Source organism: Pezoporus flaviventris, unplaced genomic scaffold, assembly GCF_033815535.1.
Source record: "Pezoporus flaviventris isolate CSIRO_AGI_PZ_B2104156 unplaced genomic scaffold, CSIRO_AGI_Pfla_v1 ptg000001l, whole genome shotgun sequence".
Taxonomy (NCBI): domain Eukaryota; kingdom Metazoa; phylum Chordata; class Aves; order Psittaciformes; family Psittacidae; genus Pezoporus; species Pezoporus flaviventris.
In genome coordinates this window covers 3,457,202-3,476,077 of record NW_026892549.1, presented here as the reverse complement: position 1 = coordinate 3,476,077, position 18,876 = coordinate 3,457,202, and the positions used below count along the sequence as shown (strand labels likewise).

Below are 18,876 nucleotides of genomic sequence, written 5' to 3'. Positions count from 1 at the left end.
CTTGCTTCTGACTTGGTTTCTCCTATACTGAAAAAATATTAAAAGTGGGACATTTATGTACCTTTAGAATGAGCTCAGATACTGTATCACAGACATTTCTTACAAATCTGCTAGCTACTTAAATAAGAAGCAACCCATATTCAACTGGAACAATTTTGTACAAGCATAACAGAAGGCGACTGGGGTCATTATGGAATTAAAATGAAGTTCTGGGACAACTTCATAGTGTTCTCCTCCCTTCCCCCCAGCCAAACAATTAAAAAATAAAATAAAATAATATAAAATAAAAGGCAGACCTGTACGAACATGGCTTGAAATCAACTATGCGGATATAACAAGTAATTGGTTAGCAGATAATGGAATTAAATCACATCTGATTGTAAGTTCAACTTAATTATCAGTGCTATTAAAAAGTTATGTTCTAATCGAGTAAGACAGCTATTCTCAATAAAAGGATAAATGGAAGTATCAGCTCCTAATGACCCTACCAGCATTTCATTGTAAGCTGCTAGTAAGTTACTAGTTGGAAGGAATGAAGGAATGTGTCAGATTTTTCACATAATTACAGCACAGCAGCATACAATGCTCATTCATTAAGTTGGCAAAGGAGCTTTCACTACCGAAAGCAGCACGCAGGTACTTGTATAAAGAAAGAGGGAATGGTATTTCCATGACCCCTTGTGGTAACATAGTCCAAGCACCAAGGGCCTTTTTTAAAATGTGAACCCATTAAGATAAATATGACAGGACAATACCACCCCCACAGAATCATGAGTGCCTTTCACTGGATGTACGCTGTAAGTCTCAAGGCACTTAAGGGGTTAAGACATAATGCATGCACTAGTTCCCATCACGTAATCTTAAGTCACACGAATCAGAATACACCAGTGCATGACACACAAGCTGTGTCAAAGAAATGCTGTTTATTTTTTTATATTTTTATTATTATTATTTTGTACAAGATGCTGGTAAGTGGGCATTATGCAGCTACCGCTGGGTTAACACAGACGCCAGCTCTCCTCTAACAACCAGCTGGTCTCTAGTAAGGGTGTAGGACAAAGTGTGCTGCATCAGTAGGCAGTGTGTATCTATCTAGTAACAGCAATATTGCTAACGTTGTAAAAAACAAAACAGTGAGAGTCTGTACGTAGTAAATAAACCTAGCACTGGAAAAAGACCATGGCTTAGTGTGTTTTTTCGTTTCTTTTTCATTTTAAGAGACATGGGTGTAAAACAGAGTGAAATAATTCCAAGCCTTGTTTGTAGCAATTCAATCAGAAGCGCAGTATATGGCACTACAACAAAATATCGTAGATTACCCTGAACACAATTAGTTCTTTCAGTTTATGGTTTGTTCGGAGCAAAGCACAAAAATAAAGTCTTCAAACAGATGAAAGTTAGAAGAGTTTCAGAGACTGATTTTGTTTCAACATAAAGTGCAACAGTGCTGAAGTTTTCAAAGTCCTTTGTCAATTCTTTGCTGTACTTCACTATCATTTCCTGCAAGCAGTATTATGGCACAAAGAATGCTGCCAGTTTATTATAGAGGACAGGATTCCTCAACTGATATCCTGGGGGTTTTTTGCTCTTTACTTATGCAGTGATGTTTGTAAAGGTTTAACAAATCCTTCTTCATACACCTTCAAAATAGCTTCACATACAAATCTGTATTGACTCTGAAAAGGAAAGTAAATTCAGTAAATTGAAAAGAAATGTACTTGACCCATGTCATCTGGAAGCAGAAAAGGCCTCTAAGATTCCCCATCCCCTTCTCTTGATGGTCCAAGAACTGAGCTTCAAAGCGAGTTTAGGAAACACAAATCAGGGACTTTATATTAGAACATTTTGTTTCTCAACAGAAGAATGGGATGAACAGCACTTTGAAATACATACCAAAAGTCATATCCACAAAACCAGTGCTATTATTACAACATCACCTATTCAGTTATTTTCTGCTCTTCATTTCATTGCTGAAGTTTCATTGACCTGAGATTTTCATTCACTTGGATTTAAAAGTTGTAGTTTCAAAGCACTTTTTCATACTTAGATTAGTGCTGGTATGTTACTGGCACCTCTCTCTCAGAATTTGGTAATAAAGAAAACTGTTTCATGTTTGAAAAAAAAACCCAGAACTCCAGTTTCTTTACATTAGATAATGTCTAACTCTGCAATGTATTCAAGTCTCACACCTGCATACACAGAGGCCACTAATATATATATATTTTAACAAACAATTCTTTAAAAATCCCAACCGTAATCAACTTAGAATAAAATGAAAATAAATAAAGCCACTGTTTTTTAAAGCACCACAACTATCACTGAACACTGCATAATGGTATGTATGTTGATCAGAAAGCCAGCATATCTGCCTTTTCTGTGTTGTGGAATATTCCTCTTTGTGCAGTCACTAGTGATGTCAGATCTTCAATAGGCACAGTGACAGATTTAGCAATAAAATAATTATTTACTGTTGCATGTATATTAAAACAGTTAAATTTATACGTATTTGTGTAAAATACTTATTTTGCCTCCAATGGCTCCTGAAGGAGACTGAACTCTCCTCTCGTAGTACACACAGCAGACGCCCATGCACAGGGCCATCTTGTGGACACTAAATGAATCTTTCAGGATATACAAATCAGGAAGAGAGTGCCAAGGGAAAAATTATAATAGATAATGTTTATGAAATCTTAAAAACCCAACCACTTCAAGTCTTTTATTATGCCTTCTCTCACTGATGCAGTAAACACCTGCATTTCACTGAATCTTGAAAATTTTTTCTGGTTTCTCTAAGAAAAATGAGAAGACCAGAAGATATTTAGCACATGGTGTGAAAAACTGCCATTAAACCTCTTACCATTGAACCTCCTACCTTTACTGATAGAATTTTCTTCCTCTCTATATTTGCTAGAGAGACATGCTATTCATACTGTATAGTCACCACAAACAGCAAGAGTCACCCTTTATTATTTTTCATGTATGACCACCTTCTTCATCCTTCCTGTGCTAACTGAATAATACAACTTTTTTTCTAGTGCAACATGAATACTGGACAGCAGCACTGAATGAGATGACTTAGAAACCTAGAAATGGAGATCCATATACACTTTTTGTCAGTTTGAATACTCTATGAAGAACACAAAAGGCTTATTCAAATTTGATTATAGAGGAACAGCAGCAGGGACATCAAAGCTACTACCCATTACCCTCAGGTAACTGTATCTTCAATTACCTTTAGGTTGCTGTGAGAGAGAGCTGCTACTGGACCTAGTGTGTTTTCTCCTTCTAAACACTTTCTTTTTAAATGCTACATATACTACGAGCAAAACTCTACAACTGGATAGTGATTTAAAAAAAAAAAGATTAAAAAAAACCCAGAATGATTAGCATTAAGAAGTGGTTCCTGGATAGCTTGGAACAACCATGAGTCCAAGCCTTTTGTTTTTAGAACAAAGCTCAATCTTTTAACCCTTTTTAGATATTTTCTAAAAATGTGAACACTAACTATTCTTAGGTACATATGACTGATAAGAAGTTTCTAAATATGTTCTAAAACATTTGCAATTTTGAAATATAACACATTAAAGCAACATCACAATTAGCTCAAAAAGCTCCAAACATTACAGATCCAGGAAAAAGTCTAGCATCGTAAGATGCACCAAATGTGAAGAGAACACCAAGGGAATACTGGTAGCAAGATACTTTTTTAGACTAAACATACTTAAAATTACTGATATACCTCGATCAGATTGAATTACACAGTTTTTAAAACATACTATTTCTCAGAGTCACTACAGGGCAAAGTTAAGTCTTGTTTTCATTATAGCTAAGGCAATATTAAAATCACTGAATTGTATCACTGAAGATTTTCCTTGCATGTCTTAGATCTTTCCATGCTTAGATTTTATACTGCTCCCATTCTTAACACCTGGAATTAGGCTCCTGCTGTTTCCACTGAGTAACTTTAACAGTACTGAAAATTGGCTTCTTGACATTAATTGCCAGGTATCCCTGAAACAGCTGCTGCTTTTTTCAATTTTTTCTTTGTGGAAAATCTAAAGAATTGCTACTTTCCAATAGCCTTTGCAATTTACTCCTGCCTGGAGCCAAGGCTACACCTGTACTGGGTAAAGGTGATCTCTTTGCAGTATAATCAACAGCAAGTATATTAAAAATACATCTAATTATATGACTAGATAATAGGAAATTATTCTTCTGCAGCACAGAACAGCAAGTATGATACTCACAGGTGTTTGGATCATCATGGCTCTTTGATCTCTCATGGTTCTTACAATATCTAATGGATAAACAGGCTGATTGCACTCAATAAGACACATAGCTGTCTCCATAGTGATAAGAACTCCAGTCCGTCCAATCCCAGCACTGAGAAAAAACAACAAAATAACAAAATGGAAAATGAAACATGATGTCTGGAGCATAGTTCATACCTGAAAGACCTTCCTTCTCAATGATTCTCATGATTGATCATTATGATTCCCATACTGTTAGGGCAGGGATTGTGTCTGTGTCACTGGAAGCCTCCACCTGCCTGAACAGAGCAAAACCACTCAGTGTAGAATTGTCAGTCCTTTGAAGAGGGATGGCCTTAACTCAGCCATCCACTTAAGCAGAATTTCCAAACAGATATTTATTCAGATCATATTATAAACCACACTATTGTCTAGATGATAACAAAACACAGAAATACCTAGCATACACTGTACATTTTTGTGTCATTTCACAATTACTGGTATGATCATTACTGGAATGTTGGGCTGATTTGACAAAGCCATGTTTATGTTCTTGAAATGAACCCTATCTTCTTATTTCAGAATAAGGAATATTACAATTACTAGAAACCTTTGGAGGATGATAATAATGATGACATATGCTAATTTACAGTCATTTGGTATTGTTATTATAGTTTACTAATTAGGTATTTTAAAGGATTAAGATTTTGGATTTTACTATACAAATGTAAAATGCTACTAAAAACTATTGCACAAGAAAAACAACCCCCCACATTTTGTATATATAAAAATCTGAGAAATAGAGCTATTCTAATTCATGACAAAAGCAAATTATTAAGAGAAAATGTGTCATCTTAATGTATGACATCAAAATATCATGCAGCCTAAGACTGCTGACTTGAGAGACTTATTTGATCATTGCATATACCACCCATGTTTTCTGCTATGGATTATTTATATAGTTGTTCTGGAGTTTTGTAGAATATTCACCATCAGGAAAAGGTTTCTAAATATGTGTTGCCATTTCCCTAAATCATTACAGCAAAAGTATTTAAACTGTAAACAAACCACAAAAAATACCCCAAAACCTAACAAAATCCCTGCACAGATCAATGCATATAGATACTCAAAATTTTCTTTACTGACACATGATTACAGTTTTAGGTAATTGCTTAATTTTAATGTTGAGCTTTCTTGTCATCCACCCCCAAAGCAGATACAATTAAATGTTTATTTACAACAAATCACAGAAAATCTATTTGATGATAAACAAGAGCAGTTTGATGATTTAATGAAGTTGGGAAAAAAAAGGGATACCTGCAATGAACAACAACAGGTTCTTCTCTGCCAGCCCTCTTCTTTCGCACAAGACACACAAAATCTAGGAAATCGCTAGAATCATCAGGAACCCCATGATCAGGCCATGCTATATACTGGATTTGGGTTAGTTGGCGGCTTTCCTCTTTCTAATCAGAAACACAAGTTTATCGAGAGTAATTCAGGAAAAAAAAAAGCAAAAAATAATTATAATTAAAAAATAATAATCAATGGTACATTCACAGCAACTTGAACCTGTAATAGAAGTGGCTTCAGGAAACTAGCAGCACTTTATTACTGCTTATTACTGCTAGTCACTGCTTATCCTGGATTTTCTAATTACTATTTTTTCCTTAAAAACAAAAAAGGCAATCCACAAATGTTTACATCTTCAACAGGTTAAAAATATTATACGCCATGTAATAGCAAAGCAATTCAAGGATACCAATGATCTACCTGAACATTAGATGTACAAGAAGGTGGTCAAATTTTTAGCAAAATAAATTTAACAGAAAGAGGTACAATCTTACTAGATCAGATCACAGAACCGGGGTAGGAAGGGGATGGACTTTCAGGCATAAAAGCTTTCCTTCAGACCCTGTGTGAACAGCAGCATTGTCTTGGCTTTATCTGCACCTCTTAATTTTATCAAGTGTATATATAAGATGCAGAATGACTTTGTTTTCCACTCTCTCCTGCCCCTTGCTCTAATATCACAAATATAATCTGCCTTTATTTAGTGGAGGGGACAGAACATACAATCACTGTAAAAGCAGGATTTCAAAGATCCTTTAAATACCTTTTAGGCACAGAATCATTTACAGATTGTCACAACAGGACACAGGGAAGGATTTTTAACTGCAACCTAACTAAAAGCAATTCTGTAAAACTGGTTATCTCATCTGGTAACCCAAGCAGTGAGAAATGAGTATATGAACTAACTGCCAGATATTCATTTCCAGACATTTTTGAGATTGAAATACTAGCTGGGGACACTCTGAAAACTACATGTGCTCCAAGAATCACATAATGCACGTTCAAGAAGGTCTTTGTTTACATATAGTCATCAATCCCAATTAATTCTCTCAGCAGGATTTATCTTCCATCTACTTGCATATACTCTTAACAATGAAATTATTAAGATTTAAGAACTGTTTGCCTGTACAAAGACACAATTTCAGTTGTAATAATGAAATACCTCTAGTGGCTCACGTTTTGAAAACATCCAGGGAACAACAAGTTCCTCAACTTCTTTAATTACTCTTTTTCTTTGGCCAGGGCATGAAAGACACCAGTAAAGACTTCTAAGACAAATTATACATCTTTTACATGACTGAAACCCAATTAATATGATTATGGAAATTGAATCTTTGTAACATTTTGCTAGTGAAAGATTTGTTATCATTCTAAGAGCAGAATTTAAACTAGGTATGTACATGGCAATAAAAAGCAGTTTTCTACAGGCTCTAGAAATAAACAGTTCTATGTGGATATACCACGAAGCTGAAATGAAACCCTCATTAAGTTTTAGCTAGTCTGTGAGGATTCCACAGGTAAGTACTTTAAAAATGTATTGCGATTTTACCTCTAGATTAGTCAGTGTCATTTCTCGGAAAACATAAGCAGGATTTCCTTCTTCTGAATGGCAAGTAATCTGGAAATTCCCATATGATGAGCTTCCTGATGGCTCTGGCCAGTACTGGTGGCATTTAACCTGAAGTGAACACATTTTTAAAGACGTCTGAGATTATTTTCATTCTCTACGGTTCTTTATACCTTTGTTCATAAAAGACTATTTTGATAATTTTGTAATTACTATTACTTTACTTACCAAATAGGCTGTTACCTAATTATCGTTAATAAAATACGGTATCATGAAGATTTCTTGGTTCTGTTTTCAAGAGGACACATGCACCAGCTCTTGAGGTTAGTTTCACTGAAGATGGATGCCTTTAACTTTCATTAAAATTTTAAAACAAAGTATATCTATAAATATTCCATCTTACGCTTCAGTGACAAAGGTGCTGCTTTACAAACATTTCTGACCTCCAAAATCTTAATCTAATGTTCTTAAAGCACATTTATACGGGAAAAGAACAAATGAAACTTAAAAAAATCCAGAACCAAAAGGCAATAAGCCCCGAAAAGGTTGCTAAACTAATGAAGAAATTAGGGGGATGCAGACAGTGGACTTCAAAGACTCCCAATCAAGTCATTAAATGTGAATGAAAACTTCAACTACTAAGACTTTCAGATATATTGCTTAAATGCCTAATTGCAGAGGTCATTTCAGCTCAAGTGTACTTTTGTTTTTCCAACCCACCTGGCAATTCTTTAAGAGCAGCCAGATTTGCAGACTTCCTGCTCCACTGAGACATCTCGGCATGCAGTGGGCTAGTGATGTCAGTAGCCTCATGATCAGCTTTAGAGCAGGGAGTCTGCCTATGGGTATAAGACAAATAAGTTCTTTTATTTCATTATTAAGCAGCTCTCCAAAGAACTCCACAAATATCATTACTGAAGGGGTGGGGGAACCTCAGAGAACTGCTATTGCAAGTCTGTTCTTAGCAGATCTGCAAAGAAAACTCAAAGGAAAAAGCACACTTGTACTGAAATGCCCTCTAATCATGTTTATTTGGGAGCAGGCAGCATTATGCAAACACTGAGTCACTGAAAAATGGTTTAAAAATGCTGCAAGTCCCCTTCAATTATTTTAATTATATTTAGAGGCCTGACCTTCCAGCAAATATATGGTTATTAAACCAAAATATATATAGAGAGCTGAACTATAGTCTGAGTTGATCACAACACCCACAACCTACCATAAATCCATCTTCAAAAGAAATCCTGAATGTGGAGAAATTCCACTAAACCTTTATTCCAGAGTGTCATTTCTGTCCACACACTGAACCAGACAGTGCTACTGTGAATGCTCCAGACTATAAACCCAGTAACTCTGAAATCACACTGTGCATATGACCAGATCTGATTGTTTTGCCTGCCTCCAAAGGACAGGGCTGCTTAATAAACAAAGCTATTAAGGAAAAACTATAGCTTAAAAAATAAAACCAGAAACATCACAAAATACACCTGAGGCCTTTTACAGCACCATACACAAGTTGGTTTTAGAAATTTGTAATTATAATTATGTTATTACCAGTACTTTTACAGATATTTGTATGGAAATGATTTAAAGGAAAATGATTCTTTCATAGGATTAAACAACTGTTTACATCCACAGAAGAACATTTCATGAAAAGTTTTAGATTTCAAGCTTATCAAGGTTTCTCTTGAAGACAGCCTTCAGGCATGGGATCTTAACAGTACAAAGCTGTGGTAGGCTGCCTTAAAAAAATTAATTTCCTACATATCAAAGAACTAATCTAAAAAATTGATGAAACTTCTTGGAGTTCCTTCATTTGAAGTTTAGAGAAAAAACCTACTGTGATGGTAAATTCTAGATGCTTTTTACTTTACAGTAAAGAAGCCTAAAATATTTTAAGAAATATGTGAAGGCTTCAATACATTTGAAGAAATATGTGAAGGCTTCAATATATTTCAGAACTGAGTAAAGTTTAAATATTAACTACTTTAACAATATCAGAAGGTTTAAAATATAAGAGTCATCACTGCAACAGTACCAATAATGCACTGCCCTCTATGAAGAATGACAGAATGGTTTGGAAGGGACTTAAAAACGTCATTTAGTCCAAACCCCTGCAATGAGCAGGGACATCTTCAACTAGATCAGGTTGCTCAGAGCCCTGTCATGCCTGACTTTGAATGTTTCCAGGGATGGAGCATCTACCACTGTTCTAGGCAATCTGCTCCAGTGTTCCCATCACCCTCATTGTAAAAAAGTGCCTTCCTTTTATCTACACTAAATATACCTTCTTTTAGTTTAAAAACATTACCCTTTGTCATATTACATGTCATACTAGTATGCTCCTCAAATGTTTAAAAAGGCTAATCACCAACAGGTTTCTATAAGACTATGCAAGTAAAGAAATCTTTTACTTACTCTGCCCCGTTCAACTTGAGTCGTTAACATTACAACCATAGATGAGCCTTGTTCCCAAGTCATCTGCCAAAAGTCAGGACAAGTGTTCGGTAATGGACCTTGACAAGCAATGTACTGGTTTATTATTGTGGAAGAAGGGATTTCCATCTAAGAGAAGACAAAGTAGTTCTTTTCATGCTTACGGACAATCAAAGTCAGGCATCAGATGTTTACTGTTTAGGAGCTAACACATTAAAGAAGCATCAACTATATTAACTCTGTTTATTACAAGTTATTAAATCTAGATCGGCACTAATAAAAACCCTTCAAAATGCTTCACACACATAAGATACAAGTACACCCCACATATTACCTGACAGTTATGTTGTTGCCATAATCACAATTAATTTTTTAAAAAAAGAAATGATAGACCAATTGGCAAATAATTCAGGTGCAAACATTTCATGCTCTATGGGTTTCTGACACTAGCTTTTAAAATGCTGATCTTGGAATTTAATTTAATCACTGTTTTGTGTTCCAGAAAGGAAAAGTAAGTAGCTGTAATTTTGTTGTTATTGAGAATGCGGAGGGGAGGAGGGGTGAAGGTGTAAAAGAAAGTGGTGCCAGATTAAACATTACTGATGTTGAACACTACTGCCACATTAATACTTGGAAAGGAATTAATTCCTCTTGTAGAGGGAGCTAGCTTCTCTTACTGTTTTTTTCTTTCTCTGGGATTCATTTATAGAAAAACCTGCCAGAAAACATTACCAAATAAGTATAACAAGAGTAAATTTTACACCACCTGACTACAGGTTTATCAGCCATTCTAGTCACAACTAGATTTATGAAAACATTTTTTTTTAACCAACTTCACGGAAAAACTGCAAAATTACTTAATTTTGCAGTTCTTTGAAAAATGCCACTCACATTTATATAATTTGCATTGATGTAATCTTCATTACTTTTTAAAATAACCCGTGTAGCATCATCTGAAAAAAAATTTAGAAATACGTTACTTATTTACTAACCACAGTAAAATATTTTTAGAGCACATATACAAACACACATACTTACAAGGCGAAATGTCTCTGTATCTATTTTTGGAAATGTTTTGAGGTAATCTGGCACAAGACATTGTCATTCCAGGCTTTTTCCTATACAATTGCTAAAGACAAAACCAATGGTCAGATCATAATAGATGCAAAAGACCTGTTACTTTATTATTTGCCATGGGGTACTTTTTAGAACGTAAACTACTGAGCAACTGTAGCTTCAATACACATAATAATGTACTTTTCAAAAGAAAGCACTATGAGTTATGCTGTGGGATCACTGAAAATGATCAAGATGTCACAATTTGTTTGAAGACAATGTTACAGTAAATTAGACGTGGAATGAAAGTCTGAATACAGAACACATTTCGGTTTACATTTTTCAGTTTTCATCTCTGTGAAAGCATTTTATTAGCATAGGTCCCTCATAACCACAAAAATCGGTAAGTAATCAATAAAGCTATTTATAACAACACTAAAAACTAGTATTAGGATTATTCAGTGCTATAAATTTGTACATACAACACAGGATTGGATTTATTTTGGTTGTTATTTTTCTTTTGAGAGCACAAGACAGTTGTTCTGCCACAAGATGCTGACTCTAATGAAATTCAATTGAAGTCCTCTCTTCTTAAATAATTTCTTAGAATTGTAGCACACAGCTACAGGCAACATGGTACTCACATCAAACTGAGCCAAAACAGTTCCAGTGATAAGCCCCTCTGCTAGCTGAATCATGGATTCTCTCAGAGCATTATCATCTTGATGGACACCATCAAGTGGAGATTTCTCAGGGATGTACTGGAAGTCAGGCTCGCTCTCCAGCTTCTCTTCCACAACATCATAGACAGCTGTAACAAATAAAGGTATGAACACTGACTGAACATGCCGTTTGGCAAGCAAAGTTAAGTCTGCATCATTTGTTTAAAACAGCACAACAAACAAGTGTTTCTCCTTTAGAAAAGTCCGCATTTACTAGCACACTGATTTTAGCCTCCATTAGCAAAAGTAGCCTTTACTGATTATTATAATCCATAAAAAATATTTTTTGTTTACTAGTAATTTTAAGTGAAAGCACATCACTGACTGCTAAAAGTTTGATGAAAATTTGGGTTATGCCCTACCTTCTCTGATGTAACTCCCTAATCTCGGATTCTCACATCATGCCTCTGAAGTCATTATAATAGCATTTACGCTTTTAACTCACTTTGAACTGATTTTAGGCTTCAGCAACTAGGGCAAGATGTGCAGACCACCTGAGAAAACAGCATTAATGTATGCTATTATACTGCTATCAAAACTGTTTGCGTGCCCTGCCTATAAACAAACTGAAACATAATACGCATCTTCTACTACACATAAGAGACATGATGCTTGAAAGCCTGCGTTTAAATGTCTCATGACCATGAAGGAAAAAACTGGCAACTCCTCACTTTAAAACTCAAATGTTTTTATCCAAATTATGAAGATAATCAACACACAAGGATAACTGTTTTAGTAAATTTGTAAACAAAGCTAACAATTTTAACTGAAAAAGAAAGTAAGCACAAAAAAGCTGCAAGAGAACTTACAGAATAAGAGAACAAGTGGGGAGTGCAAATAAATGAATAAAGGAAAAATTGCTTTTAGGTGGCTGAGGTACTCTCCTAAACTAATTTAAATTATTCCTATTAAACATCATTATTTTTCATTTTATTTTTTCCCCTGCAATTGTATTACACTTCAGATATGCAGCTGAATTAAATCCAGTGACCATTTGCTGGCAATGCTCCAGTGGGGTATTTCATGAATATAATGCACAAGCTGTTATTTAGACTCCATTTCAAGCACTTTCTTCTATTAAGCCTCATCATGTAGAAATGTTACCAGCTGTTCTGGATTGTTTTAAAAGTATATGGAAGGATTTTGCTTATATAGACCTCCAAAGTCACCTAAACATGGGGTGTTTAGTGAGGAGTTTTTGTTCATTTGCTTGTGTTTTGTTTTCCTTAATGGAATAACAGCAGCCTCAGAAACTGCACTCATTATCCATACAGCTTTCTGGACATTTTTATCAATGAGAATGAGAACAAAATTCAAATTACCTATCAGTTTGAAATATTTGATCTCTGACTTTCCTGTTAATTTTCAACACTTAAGTTATTATGCATAGCTCCTTAGAGTAAAGGACTGATCAAGATTTCCACAATATATTCTCTCGCTGCAACTCTGTTTCAAGGAAGGGAGTTCTTTGTTACAACAATGTTAAGCATTCCATCTCAGGACACAAAATGAAGGTTAGAAAATGAAAGCAAGCTGTGGATTTATTAGTTTTTCTTATTATTATGTATAAATAACTCACCATTGGGTCGAACTAGGAGCACAAGTTCCCCTGAGTGTCTCTCACAGCTAGCTTTAATAAACATAACAACTTGGTCATGGGTATGTTCTGCTATATCCCTGCCGTTAATCAGTACAACCTGGTCCCCTTCATTCAGACGAGGGACACAGAGATCAGCCTGCAAGGTGGAGGGGGAAAAAAAGTAATAAAAAAAACAAAGCTGTAAAACAAGCCATTTCCAATTTCTCACCTTAAAATAGCAACATAAAGTAACTATACATAGGGACTTGAATCTTAATAGCTTAGTTGCTATGGTTGCTGCTTTGTATTCAAATGATAAATTTAAGTGTTACACAATACATAAGACAGTGCCATTCACATTAATAAGTCCATTTGCAGCTGGGAGGTGACTGTCATTGTAACATGTCCTTCAGCAGCTGTTACTCTACCCCTCTGGTTGAAGTAGAAAGTTCAACTGTTTGAATCACATTTTTGTACAGGCAATTAAAAAGCAGGACGCTCCTATCTTTGAAGAGAAGGGAGTAACATGGCAAAGCCTTGTCCAAATCAATTTCACAGGCTTAAATGCTTCAGGTATGAAACGCTGCAATTGTAATGACAAGACTAAGGACCGAAGACAATGCACAAATCCCAGTAATCCCAGAGAGAGGAATCAGGTAATAAAAATCATTATTATCATAGCCTAAACACTGTTGCAGAAAAGAAAGAGCACATGCCATCACCAAATACCTTGTCCTTAGAGAGTGGATGTTTAAAGTGTTCAGCCAAAATTATTTATGTTATTAAATATTTCAGGAATAATAAACAGGGACAAAAACAATGCTCTTGACAAACACTTGAATAGTTTCAAATAGTAAAAAACAAAATTTAAAGAAATAAAAAAAAAAAAGCTGTACTTCTTAAATGTTAGCAAATAAATGGCTCACTCTAAAAGGTATGAACAGAGCTGACTCCTCTCAGCTGAATACCAGGTCAGTATTTCTGGCAGTCAACTGACAAAATATTGTGCCTAGCTTGAAGACACTATTGATAATCACAAAGCACCAGTAAGAACAGACAATCAGACCTGATGAATGATTCATGATACCTGATTTTAGTATAACTCTTGGCTTTATTCAGGTACATATGTCACTAAAATGAGAGATTTGCTATTTCAGTTATTTTAAACATACTAAAAGATTCTTTCTGTATATAATTTATGTGAGCTTATATGAATGCCTGTATTTAGAAAAGGTAACCAAGTAAATGTATTTTTAGGATGACACAGCTCAAGAAACAGCACATACTGAATATCTGGAACTCCTTGTAATTTTCAGGAATTAAGCTTTGTTTCAGTAAAAAAAAAAAAGTATTTCAGATAATTGAAGAACTTTAAAAAATGTTACGTAGCCCCATCAAATTCTTACTAAACATAATTTGCTTTGTTATAATAATGTTGGAGCACAAGCTGTGATTTTCATAGGCAGTTCTGAAATAATTCACAGTTTTAAATACATACTTTAAAATACACAGGTAATGCTACCAAGTCCAATTTTCTGTAACTTACAGGTGTTCCTGGAGCCACCCTGGACACTATTACCGGCATCTTCTGATCATATCCACCCTTTAAAAACAAATTAAGTTAGTAATAAATCACAAATGTCAGAAAATAATCTTAATATACATGAAGGGAATAGATGTACTGTTACCTTTACATTGAAGCCAAACCTTCCATTTTCATCTGGTTTCATTCTGATCATAACAAGATTGTCATGAGGGACACCACCATTGGGCTAGTAAACAAAGATTATATTATATTAACATACATATTATTTGTAATTAGACTTTGAGGATACTGTATGTAATAATTTTGCAGTTTCCTCATCAAGTAACTGTTCCTGGACGCTTGAGAAAACATCAAGTACTGGTACAAATGGTCTTACCTTGAGTTTTCCATAGAAGAGAAAAGTTACACATTTAGAAGTCTTGGAACAGGCTGCCCAGGTGAGTTGTGGAGTGTCCCTCTCTGGAGACATTCAAAACCCACCTGGATGCATTCCTATATAACCTGCTCTAGGTGGCCCTGCATTGGTAGTGGGATTAGACTAGATCACCTCCAAAGGCCCCTTCCAATCCTAACCAGTCTGTGATTCTGTGACATAACTGAAAAGTGTGTTCTCTCAAAGTAAGAAACAGAATTACAAAAGACTAATTGGCTTCAAGCAGGCCTAAGAAAAAGAGTTTACTAAACGGAAATGCCTTAAAATAATTTTAATTAACACCTCAGTAAAAAGCCTGCAGTAAAAATGTAATATGATGAAAAATAAGATAATTGAAGGTATGGTTTTCTTTCTATTAACAGCAACATACTGGTAATAAGCAAGGAAAAGTTTGGCAAAATCTTGGTTCCATACCCCTATTCCATTTCAATATAGTGGAATACGAGGCATGACACATGCTCTGCACCAAGCAAGCTCTGACAATTTCAGCTGCTTGCTTTTCAGTTTCATTCTGATCACACAGCACCTTTAAAGGAACTACCAATAAACTGAGGAATATTACATACTTTTTAATCTGGAAAAATCAACTTAGTGCCATTGAAGTGATCTTGAGTTTATACTTAATATATTTCACAGAGTGAACATCAGCTAGTGCTTCTATAGTTTCTATGGAGAGCCCGTGAAGTATTATTAAAGAAATTTGTTTCAAGCCAAAGCATAAAACTGATATTCTGAAAGGAAGAAACCAAACAAAAGGACTTCTTAAAACAAACATTCCTACACGTAAGAATGTTCAAAATCTGCAGGCTCAATAGGTAAAAGAAGTCTGCTCATCTTGGCTCTTAAACTGAATTTCAGGTGTTTCAAGCTCTTGGATAAAGCAAAACAACTCCCTTGAATGCATTCATAGTATGATAAGATGAAAAATTTGGGGAAGGAAAGGAAAGTAACAGTGTAAATTACCGATAAGGAAGGGTGTTTAAGAAGGAAATTTAACCGCTAAATGAAGTGTAAGGGGTGAGAGGGTTTCCTTACAATATTTGAGACAGAGCAGCAGAAGTGGTGCAGAAACCTGAAGTGCATTCTGGTCAGAAAAGCAACTTAGGAAAAAAAACACAACCAAACCCAAACACATTCCAAAACTTAAATTCACCATTTCACAAAACTTCAGTCATGCTGTATTCCTTCTTCTCTAATATGCGAAATAAAAAGCCATCAGCAGACCAAATCAGATCTTCAATTACAACAGCATACTGCCTTAAGCAAGGCTGCATAAATGTGGCCCATTGGACCAAAGCAAACAATCACACCGACAATGCACAGAGAGAAAAGAATCTCATTCTCATGCAGCTGTGTTGGTTTTGCAGAACTAAAAGGAGTTAAAAAAAACAACTGAAAGTTATTTTTGTCAATTTGGTAAAGATAACTTGATGAGTAGTGTTAACTTTCAAGACAGAACAGTACTTTAATATGATTCAGGTAAGCACTGACAGAAGACAAAGCTTTTGTTATTTAAAGCAATGTTTTTTTGCAACATTCCCAAAATGCTCATAAATATGCAAGTCACTTTTGTGAATTTTATTAAAGCCCCCCGTATGAAATTAAATATGGGGTTTATGAGAATTTTAGCTTTATAACAAGGCCTGAGAGAACACCCTAGGCTTAGAGTTCAGAATGAAAATGAAAATAAACCAAAGGCATTTCTAAAATACCAATTTTGGGAGCTGACTCACAATTTTGAATGTCTGAGGTTGCCAAAGCTTTTTATGCAGTATTTGCTACATCTAGATTTAAAACAGTTTTCCCATACTGCAAAACATCTCCTGTCCCTGTTTTTTATCACTATAAAACCAAGAACCACTTGAAAACTTCTGGAGGGACAGAAGAAAAACTCACAAAAATGGTTAGTGAGATTTCACCTCAGTCAGGCAATAATCAAGTGACTGATCTTGACTCATCTAGCATGTGCTTAAGTGTGGAAAAAGAACTTGTTCTTTGATTTTTACGTTTGTTGTCACAGGTGCCCTTGCTCGAGTCTCTTCCTTGGAAATTCTGATGAGAAATGCAACCAAGAGATTCAAGAAACCTCTCCTGACAAAACCACTCTAGAGCACTTTCAGTTTCAGCTTTTTGATATAAACTAGATTAAACACCAGTGGTAGTGTCTACAATGTCGTCTCTAAAACTGACAGTAAATGACACCTTAAAGAAGAGGTTAGTTAGAAATTTCTGCATGTGCTGAAAAGCTAATATTCAAAATGCTTACATATCCATCAAAATGTAAGTCATTTGATAACAACTGACAAAGGACTACACCAGCAGGTGGAAAAAATAGTGGGAGCTAGCAAAGAGACAGTATATATAATGGAAATGCTGCAATGTAATGCACAAATATAAGAGCTCTCTGAAATGCAACAGAACCAAGCTCATGAAAGTAGGACTATCATTCCAATAAAAAGCAGAATAGTTAAAGTGGATCCAAAAACTTACTGTGGATTTTTCTGGTGATTCAGGAACATCAAATGTTTCATTAATATGGTTATCCAGTTCTTGCTGTGAGTGCGAATGATGAATTTGGTTCCAACTGTTCTTTTTAAATTGTTTGGGTGGTAATGCAGGAGGCTGCCCATCTATAGGAGTTTCTTGAGATCTAAACACCAAAATAGAAGTATGAAGTGGAATGATCATGAGATATTGACAGTTCTTTCAGGGTTCCAAATAAACTGAAAATGCTAGAAGAAACTCAAGAGTTTGAGAACGGAATGTCTATATGTATTTTTAGAATCACAAAAATGTACTGTGGTAGAATATACTGGAAGTGTATGTTTGGACATGTTGCTGCTTTTTTCTTCACAAGTAACTGTACACAGAACCAGTAACTTCCATCTTTTACACATGACTTTTTTTTTAAATGGTTTTAGTATCATCAACCCATTTTATGCTGAACTATTGTAAAACTCACTGTATTTATACTCTGCACTCTTGCTAAAAAAAACCCCAAAAAAACTAAAATAGATATGTCACTTAATTTTTCCTCCATAAGAATATCAATTAGTTTGCATCTTAAATTAATGCCTACAATTTAAGTCTTAAACCCAGAGACAAGCAGCATAACTAATTTTTGGCTTTTGATCTAAAACCAGGAGGACTGCAAGCTGAAGACAACTCAGCTGTCTCCCTGCACTTATTTATTTGAAATGCCCACGAAAATGAGAGTGTTAATTTTCCAATTAAAAGTGTATGTGTGCATTTGAAGAGAGCTGTTTTTTTTTTCCCCCTTGAACATTTTCCCCTTTGAAACATGCAGAGCTTTGAAACACTGTAAAAAATGCGTTCATTGCATGCCTTTTTTAGTTGAGTTATAACACCATTACTGGAGATTAAATAGCAGAAAGTTCTATTTCTGCTTTAGAGCAGCAAGCAGTCTACTGTAGACTTATAAAAATGTTCTCTATGTTTATGTATAATACGGATAATTTCCTTTATTAGTCCTTTTGGAATAAAAGCTTAACTGTATAATTTGTATTACATAAATACATGATTCATCTTTCATTATATGGTTTTATATTTAAGAATTAAGAAGAACATTTTGAGAGGCCCAAAAAGGCAGTTAGCACATAGTTCCCATTAACTTGTTTGAATGCCAGTTTCTAAATACCAGCATGCCTTCCTCCCCACTAACCACATTAAAAGTTATTATTAAGTCATATAATGACTTAGGACAACAACCCACTGATACTAGTGGCAAATCCAAAAACCACCAAGAATGAAGTTACAGGTTACAGCTAAATCTAAAGAGCATGCTACCACCAAAAATGGGTGCCTCCGTTCCTTCTTTCACACGTACCCACAGGGCCCTTTCCTTGAACCATTCTGGCACTCCTCCCTTGGCTAAGGCAGCTCACCAAGCAAGCAAAAATAAGTTGATTTTTTG

At 35.1% G+C, this 18,876-nt stretch overlaps 1 protein-coding gene across 4 annotated transcripts in view; it reads right to left on the bottom strand.

Annotated features, from left to right (window-relative positions):
- Positions 1-904: 904 nt before the first annotated feature.
- The window catches only part of PTPN4 (protein tyrosine phosphatase non-receptor type 4), a 108,016-nt gene continuing 90,044 nt past the window's right edge, over positions 905-18,876 (bottom strand). For 3 of the 4 annotated variants that reach the window (XM_061463753.1, XM_061463578.1, XM_061463663.1), the window contains 12 exons: positions 17,433-17,592; positions 14,652-14,735; positions 14,510-14,566; positions 12,964-13,120; positions 11,307-11,473; positions 10,645-10,735; positions 10,498-10,559; positions 9,589-9,735; positions 7,153-7,281; positions 5,568-5,716; positions 4,248-4,383; positions 905-1,676 (listed from right to left, as the gene is read on the bottom strand). In XM_061463753.1, coding sequence (XP_061319737.1) covers positions 1,590-1,676; positions 4,248-4,383; positions 5,568-5,716; positions 7,153-7,281; positions 9,589-9,735; positions 10,498-10,559; positions 10,645-10,735; positions 11,307-11,473; positions 12,964-13,120; positions 14,510-14,566; positions 14,652-14,735; positions 17,433-17,592 — 1,426 coding nt within the window. In that variant the 3' untranslated portion in view covers positions 905-1,589. Of the gene's footprint in view, positions 1,677-4,247; positions 4,384-5,567; positions 5,717-7,152; positions 7,282-7,890; positions 8,010-9,588; positions 9,736-10,497; positions 10,560-10,644; positions 10,736-11,306; positions 11,474-12,963; positions 13,121-14,509; positions 14,567-14,651; positions 14,736-17,432; positions 17,593-18,876 lie in introns of those variants that run through there. The other variant, XR_009745170.1, reaches the window with a different exon arrangement.